At 51.0% G+C, this 16,934-nt stretch overlaps 1 protein-coding gene across 2 annotated transcripts in view; it reads right to left on the reverse strand.

Moving 5' to 3' along the window:
* Positions 1-16,934, reverse strand: part of ZSWIM5 (zinc finger SWIM-type containing 5) — a 99,649-nt gene that overhangs the window by 20,946 nt on the left and 61,769 nt on the right. For both annotated transcript variants that reach the window (XM_051807493.1, XM_051807503.1), the window contains exons 2-3: positions 8,899-9,255; positions 105-253 (exon numbers count right to left, since the gene is read on the reverse strand). In XM_051807493.1, coding sequence (XP_051663453.1) covers positions 105-253; positions 8,899-9,255 — 506 coding nt within the window. The remainder of the gene's footprint in view (positions 1-104; positions 254-8,898; positions 9,256-16,934) is intronic.

Consider the following 16,934-nt stretch of genomic DNA (forward strand, 5'->3'; position numbering starts at 1 on the left):
AGCAGAGATTCCCAGCTGTGATGGGCACCCTGCCAGGGCAGCCAGCGAGCTGCCAGCTACGTGACATGCCGGGCGGAGATGGGAGAGAGCAGCCGGCTCCTCACCTTGGCAAACATGGAGTTGAGCTGCTTCCCCGAGCCGTAGTACCCTCCCTGAGATAGGAACAGCTTCACCTGCTCTCGGACCTGCTCCTCGTCCAAGTGCCAGCAGTTCTCGTCGTCGATGCTGGCCCCAGCAGTAGGGTCAGGAGCGCCTGAGGGGACAGGGAGGGAGGAGGAAAGAGACAACTGTGTTTATCACAGAATCATAGAATCAGCTGGGTTGGAAGGGACCTCTGAGATCATCAAGTCCAATCCTTGATCCACTACCACTGCGGTTGGTAGACCATGGTGCTAAGTGCCACATCCAGTCTTGTCTTAAAAACCTCCAAGGACGGAGAATCCACCACTTCCCTGGGCAGCCCATTCCAATGCCTGATTACCCTCTCAGCAGATCAGCAGTCCCATCACCAAGGAGTAGATCTACCTCTATTTTATTAGTTCAGGTGGGTGAATACCACCCTGATTCCCAGGCAGGGAGCTCCAGCTGGCAGCACCATGCTCTCCCAACACAGTGGGGGCAGCAGCCATCAGGAGGGATCCTGACCACAGGGCTAATGCTTGCCTGGCCACTCTCCCTCTGCATCCCACATGAAGTGAGGCTGAGGGACAGCAGGGGCCTGCCTTCCTCCAAAGCCTCAGGAGTGCAGGCAATGCAGCTGCAGAGCCTGGAGCGCTCCATGGCTCCAGGGATTGCCCAGGGTGCTCATCCTGCTGCTTCACATCACAGGTTTGTTAAAGCATCAGTAAAGCTCCAGTTCCTGCAAGCCCTTTCCCATGTTTGGAACAGTTTAACAAAGCTATCACTGCATATGGGCTCCAGAGCCCTGGGTTAAACACCTGGTCCTGCCCCTCATTTGTTTTAGGACAGGGGACAAGTCTCTGGGCATCCATGTACCTGCCTGGGAGAGACCCTCTGCAGGAAAGAACAAAGGATCGATAATCCTTCAAAGAGCAAACTGCGACCAGAGCAGAGCCTTTGGCAGTCACATGCATGTGTTCAAAGGCTGTACTTCACCTTCCAGAGAACAAAAAAAGACAGAAAACCCACAAGTGCCTTAAACAACTTGGACCAAATTTCCCTTGCCTTGCCCCTTTCAATTTCCATTTTGTCCCCCAAAGCACTACCCTATCTCCCAATGATGGGTTCCAGGGCTCACAGGGCAGGCAGCAGCACGAGTCCAGCAAGCAGCCAGGAGCACAAAAGGGAACAGAAACTTGGCTTCTCAGCTCCCTGTTTTTGAGTCCTGCTCAGGGACTCATCAGGGAGAGCCAATGGCAAGGAGGGACAGAGGTGGCTGGAGGATGTTCCACTCCACTTTGGTCTGCTTCTCCCATCTCATCTCCCTCTCAAGCAAGGAAGAGGGTCAGAGAGCTAAGGGATGCTGTAGCTGACATATTCCCAATTAAATCTTAATGATGTCTTCCCTACTTGACTGGGATCTGAGTGGGTATCAGAAACCACTTTTCTACAGAGACAGCTTGGGATGCTGTGCATGCCTCAGCCCCGTGTATTGCTGAACCAGGAGCTCAAATGCAATTCATGAAAATCATGCTCCAGAATGCTTGTTCAGCAGGGCAACTGTCTCTTCCTGGCTTGTAAGCAAGACAACACCAACCTGAGGGGTTTTGCTCCTCCAGGAAAGGCTGAGAATGATCCTGACCTGGTAGGATAGTTATTTGTATTTAACATTCTTTACAAAATTACTTTAATTTCTGCTAACAGTCACTGCCTGAGAGAAGTTCCAGCAAGCTCTAGGCATGCTGAAGGGACAGGATGCTGCTGCTCCCTCTGCAGAATAATTTATAGGCGACACAACCACGTAATTGGGACGGGAGCTGAAGCAATAGAAAGGAAATCACAGCTCCTGGATGAGCATGAAGGCTTTTGCCTACAGCCCCACACATGGCCTGATCCTCCTCCTCTGCCGCCAGCGGCCAAGCCCTGCCATAAGCCACAAGGGACAACCACGCCAGGGACAGGGACAGTCCACTCTGGCCCTCTGAGCTTTTCTGTGCCTTTTCCTTCCCTCCCCCAGCCTCATCCTTATCTCACAGATAAAGAGCAGACAAGCCAGTGATTATCCCCTATCAGGAACCGATGACTAATCTGTCTACCATGAGCGCTTATCCGGCCCCATCCCTAGGTATCCCAGACGCTTGCACTCTTAATATCCTCCTCCCCACCCTCCTGCCCACCACTCCTAGCTGCAGCTACCCAGAGCAGCCTCGACTGCCTTTATGGGGTCACCTGGCTGCATCTATAGGGACCAGGAGGTGCCTGGGGTGACCCATCTAAGCTCAGTTCATCCTCGGTCCCTCACCGTGGCCGCTGCAACAGATTAAGGTGGAGGAGTTCTCGAGATGCAAAGAGCGACTGCATTTTTTTGGGGTTCCCCGGCTACCCTCGGCGCTTGCTGCTCTCACGCAGTGTTAGAGACGGAAAGCCCAGGCAGCCCAGGCAGCGAGGAGAGGAGTGTGCAGCTAAATAAAACCTCCTCCTCCCACACAACACATTGAGCACTTCGCACGTTGGGGTTCGGGCCGCAGCCAAATTAGTAACGCGCCTCCCGCGCCTCCAGATAAAACCCAAATTTGCTTGTAAATGTATTTTGCTCTCCTGCAAAATATTCGGAGGGAGGGCTGTAATAGCAGATTCCCACACGTGCAACACAACCCGGCAGATAACAGGCTGCCCAATTACGCCGGGGAGCTGGATAAACATTTAAGAGCAAACAACGGGATTTGTGCTGGGTTTAAATATTAATGGCAGGATTTGTCCACTTCCCTTTGCCAACGTTCACACCGTGGGGGCTTCGGCAGCGGTATGCCGTGACGCAGCTGATGAGTGATTCCATGTCTCAGCTCCAAAGGAGCTGGGAACGGCATGTAAAACAGCCCGGCGCCTGCATAACACATTTCTCATATAGCAGCATTCGTGCTCCAAAGAGCCCTGTTTCAGATGTGCTGGATCTTGGTCCTGCCGGATTCAGATTTAAGGAAACACTGTTGCACATCTTGAGTGGAAAGTGTTTCACCAGCCCGTTTACACTGGCTGTAGAAACAGAGATAAAAATGCAATCCATCACAGCCCAGGATTCCTCGCTTCCAGGGGGCTCGGGGTTTAACTGTTTGACAGCCAAGCGAGACTCCTCCAGGCAAATACAAAGACTGAGAAATAAGGACTGGAAAAATCCACAAATAAGAAAACAGAGTGAAGCCAGGCACGGAAAATTCAATTCCTTGCTCAGAAATTAGCTGCCTTACATGAAGAAAACAAAAGGTGCTTCTGCACTGGAACGCCACAGATTTTCAGGGCTAAGGAGGCAGTGGGATCTCGTGGGTCAAGCCAAGGCACTGGCACATCCCAAACCCAAGCTCCTGAACCCAAGAAGGGTGGGTGAAGTGGAAAGCACTCCCAGAGCATCTCACCCAAAGCAGGATTGGTGACATAAAGAAAAAGGGACAATTATTATTTCTAATCAGTGCCTGGAGCTGACAAACTGATGCTAAAAGCCACCCAGGGATAAAGATGACTGCTCCAGCATCGCTCCCATGGTCATCTCACCGAACTGTGCCCAGCACCTGTCAGTGGCTTGGGGCCTGGCCATGCTGGCCCCGGGGTCAGTGGTGCCCGGAGCAGGGCTGGCCATGGTGGTGGCAGTTCACAAGGGCCATCTCATGACTGCACGTGGTGGCGTTGCTGAACGCCTCAGGGCTGCCTCTCCCAAGCCCAGAGAGAAAACAGACCTGAAGGAACAGCTCAGGGAGGGGGGTGGGGAGGATGTGGACAAATAAGCAAACAGCAGAAAACCAAGGAGAGAAAATAACCAGGCACCAGAAAGGAAATGAACTCTAACAAGGGATTAAAAATAGCAGTGAAGCAAGGAATTGAGCTCTGCCAAGGCTCCTGATTTGTTTTCAAGTGGAGACAGGTTGCGGGAGGGGGGGGGTCCTCCAGGGTGGCCTGAAGATTCAAACACACCTGCCAGCGATGGGGCAAGTGAATCTGGACTGGATCTCAGCATGGTGGAGCTCTGTGGTCCAGCTGGTACCAGTATGTGGTACACCCAACTTTGGAAGCTGCTTGTCAAGCACCACTCGTGTGCTCCAGAGTCATTTGGCAACCCCAGTGCCTCTGCAGGACAAGGGGGAAGAGCTTCTCTCCAGCACTCAGGTGTGTTATTTTCGCTTAAATCCACTAAATCTACATCAGCTCAGCAAACAGGAACACGAATCCCCTGGAGATCTGACCTTCTCCTCCTCCACTGCAGGAAGGCAGAATTTCAAATAGATTTACTGGTGTTGCCCTCCAGACGCCCGTCTCAGGATGACCTGAAAGTTAAAGACCACCCCAGGACTCCTCAAACATCAGCCCTGGCTCGGTGTGACAGGACAAGCAGGGACTTCCTGCACATTGACCTGGCAGCCGACCTGCTGTGCACAAGGAGCAACATGGGCCAACGGGTGAAGGACAGTATTAGCCCAGGAGTTGAAGGAAGGCTCAAGGTGGTCAAGAATGCATCTGGGACAATGGGGAACAGATGAGGTAGAGGCCTCCTTGTGTCTTTTCCATAAACAGATCTGGTTTTCCCATGCCAAGGCCTCAGGGTTTTCTGAAAGTCCTCTCCTCCAAGGAAGCTCCTGAGTCCCTGCAGGACCACAGAGGCCTCTTGGTGATTCACACTGGCTTGTTCTTGGAGGGAGCTGCCCCCACACTGTGCAACAGCAGTTTTGTGGCTTTTCCCACTTCTGGCTGAGAAGAACATCCCAAGCCCTTCGATGGCATCAGCTGAACACCACAGTGTCACGTGCTGGCATTTCCATGGGGCAGACAGACCGCCCCAGCCATGTCTCCTGGGCTGCAGGCAGCAGCACTCTCTGACATGATCAAGTGCTGCTCAAGCAGAGTGAGTTACAGAGCTGCAAACACTGGGGCTGCCAAAACCTTCTGCTCCTTACCCAAGGAAGGGCAAGAATTCATCAATGATGCATGAAAGGTACCTCTAAGCCCCAGGTCTTCTGGACTCACAGGCACTGTCCTGTCTTTAAGCTTCTAATTACAGATTTTAATGACCACTGTCTGGCCCTGCAGCAGTTTCCATCAGCCTCCTCTCCTTTGCCACAGACTGCAGAAGAATTCAGTGTTTGCTTCCAAAGCCCAGATATTCCAACCAAGTTCAAGGAACATATCTGAGACACAGCTTTCCTTTCTGTACACCCCACACTGATCCATTCTTCCTCTTAAAATAAATTCAAATCATTCCCTACAGGCATGAACCAAAATACCAGAGGAAATAAAGGCTGCCTCCCAAGTCTGCTTGGGATGGCTTGGATCTTGTGCACTGGATGTTGATGGATGTTGGATCCACGCTGTGAGAGCAGGAAAACCAGCACTGCTGTCAGGACTCATTGGTGCTTCTGAGTTCCCCCTCCTTCACTTGCTTTTGCCCCCAAAGTATCCCTCTCTGTCTACAACTCCCATTTCAGCTTTTTCTCAGTGTTGCCCTCTCCAACATCTCCTGGTCCTCTCTGTAGTACTTTACTGCACCAAAGCAATCACTGTCTCTTCCTCATCCACACCTCAGGAAGATGTGTTTGCCCCAGGTTTCATAGTGGTACAGCAAAGCTGCACCAATCCCATCTAATCCCACCAGCATGTCCCACCATGGGCTGGTGGCCCTGAGCCACTTTCTCAGCTTGCATATCCCCTGAGCCAGGCTGCTGCCACAGCAAGCAAAGGAAAGCCCTGGGCTGACACTCTTGGAGGAGGGAGGGAGCAGGGTGCCAAGGTGGCCATCACCAGATAATCCTCACTTCGCTGGAGTCCTGACTTCCAGCTCTCCAGTTGCAGATTCTGGATGCCCCCAGCATTCACCCCACTGGGAAAGGCCAAGCAGCCATGAGACACTTCTGTTGGCACAATGACACCCTCGCAGCCTTGCTCCATGCTGAGCAGTCACACCGCTGGGTTTTGTCCCCTTGGAGAGGGCACACTACAGCACTGAAACCAACCCTGGTCTCCTCACTCCAGCTGCTGAGCGTGGAGGTGCCAGACGCGTGACATGCTCTTGCTGTGAGGACACTGCCCTTTGCAGCCAGGCCATGGGAGCAGAAACGTGACCCACTTCAGCAGGCGGAGGTCAAGTGGGGAGCAGAGCAGCAGGCACACCTTGGAGCTCTACTTGGACTGAATCCTTCGAGAACACGCGAGTGCCTTGGCTGCACTCCAAGACTCCATCATTACTGGATAGTTTGCATTTCCTTCTAGGAAGACAGCCGGGAAGATCGGCACGCGGTGCACAGCCTGCGGCTACAGACTCCTGCAAGGAACAAAGCTCCAGTGCCCGGAGCCGAGCGTGCCAGACAATGGCCGGTAATTTTCTCTTCCATTCAGGCTCTGCAGGAGGAGAAGGAGCATCCCTGACAGCCTTATTGTACAAAACCAGACAATCCCTTTGCACAACGGGCATTTTCCAGCCAGCCTGGTGCAGAATCAGCTGCTCCATCCCATGTGCTCACCATCAACACGGAAGGAACAGCCCCTTGGGTGACCAGAAGCAGGTGGGGAAGACCCAATGCTTACATAAAGCCCAATAGAGCTCTCCTCAGAAGAAATGGGTGGGGGAAAGAATAAAGTATTCCTGGAGAGGCTGTTCTTGCTCCAAGGTTAACCTCAGGTGTCCAGTGCACACACTGGGCTACTGCTTGAGTTGCAGAGGTTGGCCTGCCAAAAGCCACCTTGGCCCCAACCCCAAGGTGAACGAAGGTGTGACCACAAGGGTCTGAACTAGACACAGTCAAGAACTGTGAACACAAGCCCATAAACCTCTGTGTAAAAGATAGCTAGAAGAATTACAAATCCCAGGATCAGTGACCCACTACGAATGCATGAACCACAGCTGGAAAGGGAGAGATGGGGGACAAATTTGGATCCCCTTCAGCTGGAGACCCCAAAATCGCTCTCCCATACAAAACCCCACATGCCTGCAGCCCTTCCTCACCCTGGGCTCTAGTAGCTCTGCAATGCAGTTGACTGTGGCTGTGTTTCTGGCAAGACAAGGAGGCCAAAACTTGCAACACTGTCCAGGATCAAGAGCTGGAGCCCAGGACAGCGTCACTCTGAACTTGAATGTGAGCTTTTTGGAGCCTTCCTTTTCAAAGGGGGCAAAAATCTATGAGTTATAGGTCATCTTCAGATCATCTCATCATCCTAAGGCTGATCTGCATCCTCCCCCAGGATGAGATGAGGCTGCTCTCCTGCTTGCAGAGGCATTTCCTTGCTTGTAACCAGCTGGGCAGCCACAGGGGTGTCAGACAGGTGCCACCTTCTGTGGGGTAATTCGCCGTGTCTCTGTTGGTTCAAAGTCGCATGCTAGAGCGCGTGAATTTGCACGAGTCTGAAGGGACCGAGAATTTTTGCTTTGTTTTTTTTTAAAACCACTTGTAAAAACACGAGGCAGATATTGAACCGGAGCCAACATCTGTATCTTTATAAGACTCTCAATCACCAGCCTTTTGCTGACTCTAGAGCAATAAATATTCAGAGTCTTAAAAGCTTTACTTCAATCTGCTTAGGAGAAAGCAGCCTCAAACAATGGCCAAGAAGGGATCTGGCCCAGCCTCAGCTTCAGCAGATCTGCTCAGGGAGGGAGTGGCCCTCACCAGATCCTTGCAGTATCACAGCTCCTCACTCTTTTGTAATGCCAAAAATTGAGGACCCCCTGCCCCCTGCAAAAGCCAGTTATTTAGAGCACAACCTCCCACATAGCAGACGTGGCCCAGCAGAGGAGACAAAGGCCACTCCCAACATAGGAGCAGGAATAGATAGAGGGAGGGGGAAAACATCTAAGATCAGAGCTGCCATCACCCCTACGGTGGAGGTGAATCCCTGGCCTCACCTCTACATGTGGATTCAACCAGTTCAGATGATATTTTAGGCTGCACATGGGGCTTTTCATCTTCAGAGCACTTAACAGGCATGTGTTAATCCCCGCAACGCCCTTCCGTGGCAGATAAATGTTTATTATCTCTGCTCTACAGCTGGTGGGACAGGCACGGTGGGGAGCAGCTCATTGTTGCAGACCCTGGGCAACCTCCTGGGCCCTTGGAAAGACACAGCAGGAGACTCCCTGGAGCCTGGGCTACTTCCTGGGCCAGTGTAGCAGGGTAGGGATGGGCACTGTCCCCCAGACTTGCAGGGGAGGAAGTCAAAAGCACCTTCCAAACACAAAGCCCCGGGACACATCTCCACTGCCTTTGTGCAGTAGGTCAGAACAGCGGCGCTCATTTATTATGGGCAAATTAACGCCCATGGAGATTAAAGCTTTATCTCCTGCCGGCTCAGCCACATCTGACTTAGCAACGTGCAGGGCTGGGGCTGACACCGTGTCCCTGCGTGATGGAGGAGCCACATCCCCACTGCCCCTCTCGCTCTGCAGGGTCCCAGCACCACCACCTTCTGTGCTGGGGACTAACCATGCTGCCGTCCTCCACCCTTGGCTTCTCCATTCTACTCTGAGCTGTGCCTTGTGCACCACCAGCCTGTCTGCTCTGCCTCTTCCTGTCTGTTGAAGCCAATGTTCGACAGATAAACACATAAAGAAGAGCAGAGGGCAGGACGGGGATACCCTGATGATGCGGTCCCAGCACCCATGCACTAACATCAGTGTGACACTGCCAGCTCTCTCTGTGCAGCAACGGATAAACAGCAAAATGAAGGCCACCACCATCAGCATCCAAACCACCACCCCAGCCCAAACAGAGTAAAGCAGTTCCAGGTCACCCAGGGAGGAATTACCGTGCACTTGGTTGATCTCCGAGTTGGATGACAGGATCTCATCAGCCAACTTCTGGGCGGTGGGCAGCACCTCGGTGTGGTGTGCTGTGATCAAATACTGAACAAACTTCTGGAGCTGGTCCCTGTTCATCTGGAAAAGGGTTTCTGAGATGGGAAGACGGAGTTTGACCTGGTCCGGTTTGCGGATCCTGTACAGTGAAAGCGCCACGACGTGAGCGCAGTAAAAAATGTCCTTGTTCCCGCAGCCGCACGTCACTGAGGTGATTTTGCAGCGGTCGAAGCTGATGGCCACCTTGTAGGTCATCTCTGGTTCTGTTGCAGTCGCTGGCTCTGTCACTGTCCCGCTGAGGTGGAACCCTGGAGAGGGCAAGGAGAAGAGGGAAAGGTCAGGTGAGCTTCCCTCTGACCTCAACCACCCCTGCAAACTCTGGACGGAGGCAAGGCCAGCCAAGGCTGCTTGAGCATCTCTATGCCAAGGAGCACAGCACCCAGTACACCCCATCCCAGTGGCTTACACCCAGCAACACCCAGCCCCTGTGTACAAACACACTTCTGCACCAACACACACAAGCAGCCAGACTCATCGGTGAGTTTATTTAACAGCCAAACCCTCAGGGGAAGAGCAAAGCTGCTCAGTTCCCATTTGTTTAAGTCTCTCAGACTGTTTCTCTCCTGGGAGTCATTTCCATCCACGCCTCCCTCTCGCTGAATTTGCAACTCACATGAGTGAGGGAGGGCTGTTAGAAGTTTACTTTTCTTTGATGAGGCAAACTAAATGCAAAGCAATTCCAACTTTGACCCTCAACCAGGAAGAGTGCTCCAGGGCATGGCCACAGCTCTGAGCTCTTCCACGCAGGGGAAACAAGGAGCAGTGACAGGAGCAATGCAGAGCCCAAACTGTGGGCTGGGGGAAAACTGCTCCTTGAGCTCCACAAATTGCTCCACACTAATCTTATGGTGCTCCTGACAGTCCTCACCATGCTGCAAGGGGGTGCAGCACCTTTGGGCACAAAGTGTGAAAAAATACCCCCAAAAAGTCCCAAACGCAGGTCAGGAGCATCAAATGGGCTCAGAAAGTCCTTTGGCTCCAAGGAAGGTGGATATACCAAGCGAGAGACCAAGTCAGTGATGAAAGACCATCAAACTCAATCTGAAAGGGAGCCTCAGGAAGCCCTTCTCGGGATCCAGCTGCTGAGTGGATCCAACACGAACACTTTGCACTTGCCCAGCCCCTGGAAAACGGACATCTTTGTTCCCCCATTCATCTGTCTCATTCCTCCAAGGAGAATGAGGTTGCACCAGGAAGTTAATTAACATGGCAAGGACCACCCGGTGCCCCTGCGTCAGAACCTGGTGTGGGACCTGGCACCCCACACCGCCCATCCCAGCCCTCCTCCCTGAAGAGGATGCTCACTTTTCTCCATGCCACTGCAACCTTATTAAGCCTGTGTATGTACAGGTCCCTGCAGAGCCTGCCATCCCCCCGGAGAAGGCGGCAGACAGCTGAGAGCCCTACAATTAGCGACAGAAAAGGGAAAGGGGTGTGGGGGGGTGAAGATTAAAATACATTAACTGCATCAAACCCTTGTGCGTTTGCCAGCTCTTACAAAGGCTTTCGGAGACAAATTCTACCAGAGGTTTTTAATAAATGGCATCAAAACCAGCTATTCACTGCCAGTCTCTTTAAAGCCACGCCAAAAAACACATTCAAATCTGATTAAGCGTCAAGGAGGTCTGCTTTTACTTTAGTGCGAGGGAGGGGGAAAAGCAGACCTGTTCTGCTGCCATCACCCAAAACCCACCCCATGTGGCCAGCAGAGCAGGAGGGGAGGGATGGACAGCCCTGCACTACCCTCTTGCTTGCACGCCTGGCAGCGTGGCTGCGGAGGTGCTGGGCTCGGCGCCGCGGGAGCAGCATGGCAGGAGCTGACGAGCCTCCCCCTCCACACAAGTCCATCCCCCAGCAGCCAAACTATATAAATCCCGAGGATAAACTCCAAAGTGTTTATGTTTTACCACTTCTCTGGTTTGCAATGCTTGGCAGGCGGCTCCGACTCACTGCCAGTTTCTCCCTAGTTTACTTTTTGAACAAGTTAAAAGGATTGGAAACCGCGTTCCTGAGCAAGTATGTATGTATATGCTCGTGTGTATGCCCGCAGGCACATACACACGTATATATAAAACACTCTAGGACAAATTACTGGCCATAAACACTGCCTTGAAATGCTTACTTTAGCGGGACTGTGGGCCAGCCCCCACTTGAGGCTAACTGGTGTAAGGCTGGAGGAACTCATATAACCAAGTGACCTGTTTCAGACAGGTATAAGTCTGAAAATACAGCAACTGTGGCCTGATCCAGCCCCCCAAAAGAGAAAATTTGTCCAGATACTTCCCAGGCTCTTCTCAGGCATCCCAAAAGCTGTGCTCTCCCATCTGCCCCAAGAGCCAGTCCCCACAATTCATAGCTGGGGTCTGTACATCGAACGGGACCGTCCAGTATGTCAACAACTGCCAAGTTCATCTGGCACTCAAGCCCTAAGTCAAGTGTTGGTTTAGATTTTAGCTGTGGTGGCAGCAGGTCTCTTTAAGATAAACTAGGAACTCTATACAGAACATTTGTCAAATGTTTAGTCAGAAATTAAACATGGTAGAGGGGGAGAGAGATGAGCTGGCAGGAACAGAGGCATTATTTGGGAATATTTACATTAACAGAAGTTCAGAATGGAGCTACCACACTGTACCCTATACTGTGGCCAGGTCTGCACCCCAGCACCCACAGGTGCTGAGCACACCAGCTCAGCAGTGATGAGTATCATTGTCTCAGAGATGAGTGGTAGCTAAAAGGTGGGTTATGGTGTGATTACTCCATCATCCATCGAAGCATGCACTCCTGGTCCATGCAAAACCGTGATGCTATCATCACCAAAAGGCTACAAGTCACCCTGGAAAAGGATAGCTGTCACTGTACCCTCCTCTCTGTTCATCTCGCCTCCTAGAAGCAAGAAGCATCCTCGGAGCTGTTGATACCAGCACTTCAGTAGAGAGAAACACAGCCCTGGTCACAGCCATGGAGTCTGGATAGCACTGAGAGCAAAGACAGACTCTCCTCCGTGTCCTCCCCATACATTTCAGTATAAGACATTCCTACAGCCAAGTGCTTATCTAGGACTTCATCTTCTGTTCTTAACGTAAACTAACTTGGTGTTTGATTTGCTGCCAGCAAAGTGACAGTGCCAAGGCTTGAAACCAAGGAAAAGAAATAATTAAATACCATCTTGGTAACTATAGACTCATTACATCCCACCAGAGTTCAGTTTTGTCCCAAGAACAACGTTATCTTCTCCCTGCCCCAGAACACCCTCTCCTACTTTTATCACGGAAGCTTCCCAGTGGGTGTCTCTTTGATTGAGGTTGCAAAAGGAGCTGAGTGTTCATAACTGCCCCAGAAAGAGCACAGAAAGGTGCCAAAAATGTTCACAGGCACACAGGGCACAATGAGTCCATCTCCTTCCTAATCCCACCCATCTGACCCATCAAATGGGGACAAAACACCAGAGTAAGGACCTTCCTTGCATTACCGCTGCAGGACATTGCACATCTGATTTACATTAAAAAAGACCCAAGAATTGTCTTGTAGAAGTTTGTGAGCTCCACAAACTTTGTGGGACTTACAAACTCATCAGCTAGGCAGCATTCTCCTCTTTGGAGCAGACAAACCCTGCAGGCTGGGAGGAGGATGGATCCACAAAACTTCCCTGGGCTCTGAAACAGCTACATAGGATCAAGCCTTTATCAAGGACTCCAGTGCAGAAGACTTTGCTATTAGGACAACAGCATTAAGGCCTCAACAGAAGCATCTTTAACCAAGATGGAGAACTCTTTGATCTCTAAACCTACTCAACCAAAAGGAGCTTTTCAAACTTGTCCATTTCTGTAATAGCAGACAGTCTTTCAGCTGGACATCTTTAACCCACATGTCCACATGCCAACCACCAGGAGAAACCACTAGCCCGTGCTGCAGCTCCAACCCACCACGAGGCCAGCTGTAAAGACCCCTCATCTTGCATCCTCCAGCAGATCACTGAAGGTAAAGCCAACATTCAAGCTGGTCATATTGAAATACCTGAAGTTTGGAGACAGGTAGATCCCCAGGTGGAAATTTAAACTCTAGAAACAAGCAAAACCCAGGCATAACCCCTTTCCTTCTCATAACTGTGGCATCAAGAGCCCTCCAACACCTGCAAGGAAGAGGAAGGAGAGGAGGACTCTACCACAGTAGTCGGGAACCCAAGCACTCAGCTCTGCTCCCTCTGGCAGCTGCTGCTCACAGACATCTCTCAGATTTCACACTACAGCCCAGACAGAAGTCACAGTTGTCATATGCAAAGTTGTGCCATTCGGAAAAAATTAGCTCACTCTTCCCAGGAGTGGCAGTCGTTTGCCTTTCACGGAGTGTTAGCCAGAGTGGAAACCACCACAGAACAGCAACCACCTGCAGGACCTAACCCTGAGGATGCTGCACTGGCATTGCTGTGCAACAGGATGGGGACCAATAACACGTGGATAACGTGGGGAGCACTTTTTCACATCACTGTGGTTCCTCTGTCTCCTCCACAGGCTTTTCTTGGTCTTTGTGGAAACCTCGAAGCAGGGCAAGGAATGGCTCTGCAGAGGGGAACACTCACCACATCCATGCCCTGAGCAAGAACCGCCAGTGGGATGTGGCTGGACACTGTACATGAAGAACTCACCCCACATCTGAGTGTCAAAACCTCAAGTGACCTCCTAGAACCTGAGCCTCATATTTTGGGCAGCCTCTGTTAGGAGCAACGTGATGGAAAGTCCATCCACGCAGCTTCCTGAAGGCACCAGCCACATCCCCTTGCATCCTAGCCAGAGAGTGGCTGTGGCAGACAGCAGCTTGGCTCCTCACTGCTCTTGTACTCCATGCTCAGGTCCCAGGACTCCATCTCAAGCCAGACTAATCTCACTTCAAATCTCTGTTTGGGCAGCTATGACTTTGGGCAAGCAGGAGCTCTGCAAAAGCAAATGGGAACGAATGCAGGGATATTTATGGGGCTCAGCAGATGTAGATGAGGTAAACTGAAATTCTCAGTGCAAGTTGTATACACTAGGTTAACGTGACCCAAATATATTTTTTTTCAAAATTTCCAAACCACAGCGGAAAGTTATTTTAAACTAAAGCGATTCCAAGCTCTTTAGTGATTAAATGGACTGCAGCTCCAGCTCCTAGTGGAAAAACCATTTGTTTTTCCACTGTGTGAAAGCCATAACTAGCAATGAATAATAATTGCCGTACCAAGTGTTATTTATAAGCCATTCTCAGTCACATTTCAGTGCCTCGAAACAGCAGCTTTCTAAACATGAACTTAAAATTGGTCAATATTTGTAATGTAGACAACACCCACGGGAGGAAGGTGTTGGTGCACTCGGGCGGAGGGAAGAGGAGGTTAGTAAAATCTCCCAAAGCTTTCCCCGGCTTCTAGATCAATTCCTCCAGCCGGCTGATGCTGACAATTGCTCAGTCCCTGACCTTGCAGTTGGAAAGGAGATGGGCTCATGAACTCATTTGCACATGACAATGCTCCAGCAAAGTGAATCATCTGCCTCCGATAGTAACGGAGAGTACGGCGCGCCCCAGCCCTCCCGGGCTCCATTCAACCAGCACAGGGCTGGCCTTTTGTGCTGCCAGTGCAAGAAAGACTCTGCTGAAGATGTGTGCAATTAAACCCACTTTTCTTGTTGCTCTTTTGATTCAGCGGCTCAATGAGAGGCACCCTAGGCAGGTGTTGTCACACACAGATAAAATGTGCCTTTTCAGAGCACTGGCAGACAAAAAGAAGGAGGGTAAGGCTGAATCAATTGCCATTTCTCCCTTGCAAAACAGGGAATCCAGGCTTCCAGTGAGTCAATGAGCAGAGCTGCTATGAGTTTCCATCCTCCCTCCTCCCCAAAGCTATTCTTTTTCGTGACCACAGGCAAAGGTGCTGCTGTTGAGCAAGACCTTGGCAGGGATGAAGGAGGCAGGCGACGGCTGTCCAGGACGATGCTGTCCCAGGAGGATGCAGCCATGCTTCTTCTGCTGAATTATTCCCCTCACAGCCCTCCTCCCTGTCCCCACCACACTACTGTCCCTACCTGGTCATTACCACCCTGGAAAAGCACCTCTACTTTCACAGAGCTAACAAAGACCATTAATAGCCCCCAGGAAGGAGCCATGCCTGCAGCTGAGCTGCTGCCAGAGGAGGGGAAACAAAGGGATACGGATGAGTTGGAGAGGATGTACCGTGTCTGCAAGTGTCCCTGCACATACCTACAGCCTCAGACACCAACTACCACAGGTTTACAACAAATATTCTTCCATCATCTCTCTGGGTAGGCCAGGGAAGAAGCAGGAGCTGCAGCTGTAAACAGAGGAGATGCAGTGGGGCTGTTTGTGCTGGAGGGAGCCGTAAGCTCCTCTGAGCAGCTGAGTAAGCTGGAGGGACGCTCTCTTTGCCATCTGCTCTGATCCCACAACACCTCCTGCAAATGAAGAGTCAATCCACTGGTTTCTATCCCTGTTAACCTCTAATCAGCCAAGAGGACTGGCCTCTGCCTTGCTCTTTATCCGAGCCAGCTAATGCGTGAAGCACACCGCGCTTCCCATCTGCTCCAGCATTACTAGAGTTAAAGGACAAAGCCGTTTCCCTGTCCCGAGCATTCACTTACACAGATGCCCTTGTATTAACTCAATTTCCCAGTAATTTCCATTATTACCCTTACGAGATTTCTGGTGTTTGTTTATCTAGGAGCCTGAAACGGAGGTTTTTTTCCCTCCCCCTACCCAGCTCAGGGGGTGGCTGGCCCAAGGGCATGCTCCAGACGACTAATCTCAATCTGTGACTTTACCCAAAAATATTCAAAAATGTTCTCCATTTTCCCCCAGCCTGGAGTGCTCTTTGTTGCCCTCCTAGTCCTGAAGAACCAGGTTTTTGTGCCTTTGTTGCCAGCCCCAAAGCCAAGACCACCCTTTCCAGCATCGCCTTCCACAATCTTCCGACGCCCACCTGCGAATGGTTTTTAATCTACCCAGATGCACAACCTGTGCTCTGGAGACATATGGTTTGGGCAAAAAAAAGGAAAAAATACAACCGGTTTTAAAGCTCAGTCTGATTTCCTCTACTGAGGTGCAGCCTTGCAAGCTGAATTCCTCTACTAGCAGGTCAGATCCAACTGAAACCAATCCAAATGCCAGCTTTGCAGCCACATAAACAACAGGAAGGGCTTGAAGAGAGGATGAGTTCACCACATCTTTGCTAACATGTGCTGCCCACGTAATAACTAGTGGCAAAGCACCGTCAAGTCTCTGCTCTTTACTGCTACAGTATAACTAACAGCAATCTTGAATATAAAGAGTTTTCTTAAAAGCATGGGAAATTAGGAAGATGAGGATACACAGTGGATTTTTTAGTAGAAGTGGTGAACGCACCATTTCTACTTTAAGGGAGAAAAAGCAACACGTCTCTTTGACCATCCCCAAAGCGTCCACGAGTTCATGAGCGGCTACATCTGAACGAGGAGCAACATGGTTACATTCCTTGTTGCAGCTCAGGTGTTTGCTCAACAGATGAAGGGTTGTTTTCAAGCATGAAAGAAAATATCCACAGGGAGGAAATTCACTTTTGCTGGAGTTTCCGGGCTCGTGCGTGCCATCAGTTGAGGCTGCCACAGAGCAGACCCAGCCCTGTGCCGTCACCACCTCGGCTGCCTCAAGGAATCTGATGGGAGATGCCAAAACTCACACACGAGGCTCAGCTGGGGTCATCTCCTGACTTCAATGGAGCCACCCAGATTTCCAACAGCTGAGCTGCTAGCACATAAAAGGGTTTTAATTAGGAAATGCCTCTTATCCCTCCATGCAAGTGTCACCATGATGGGATCACTGAACTTCATCACAGTCAAAGGCAGATGGAGCAGCGCTCTTCCCTTCATCACCTTTTTTATGTGGTGATTCACAGAACTCTTAGTCCCAC

Source organism: Manacus candei, unplaced genomic scaffold (assembly GCF_025592945.1).
Source record: "Manacus candei isolate 608988 ecotype Guabito, Panama unplaced genomic scaffold, ASM2559294v1 h1tg000005l, whole genome shotgun sequence".
Lineage (NCBI taxonomy): Eukaryota > Metazoa > Chordata > Aves > Passeriformes > Pipridae > Manacus > Manacus candei.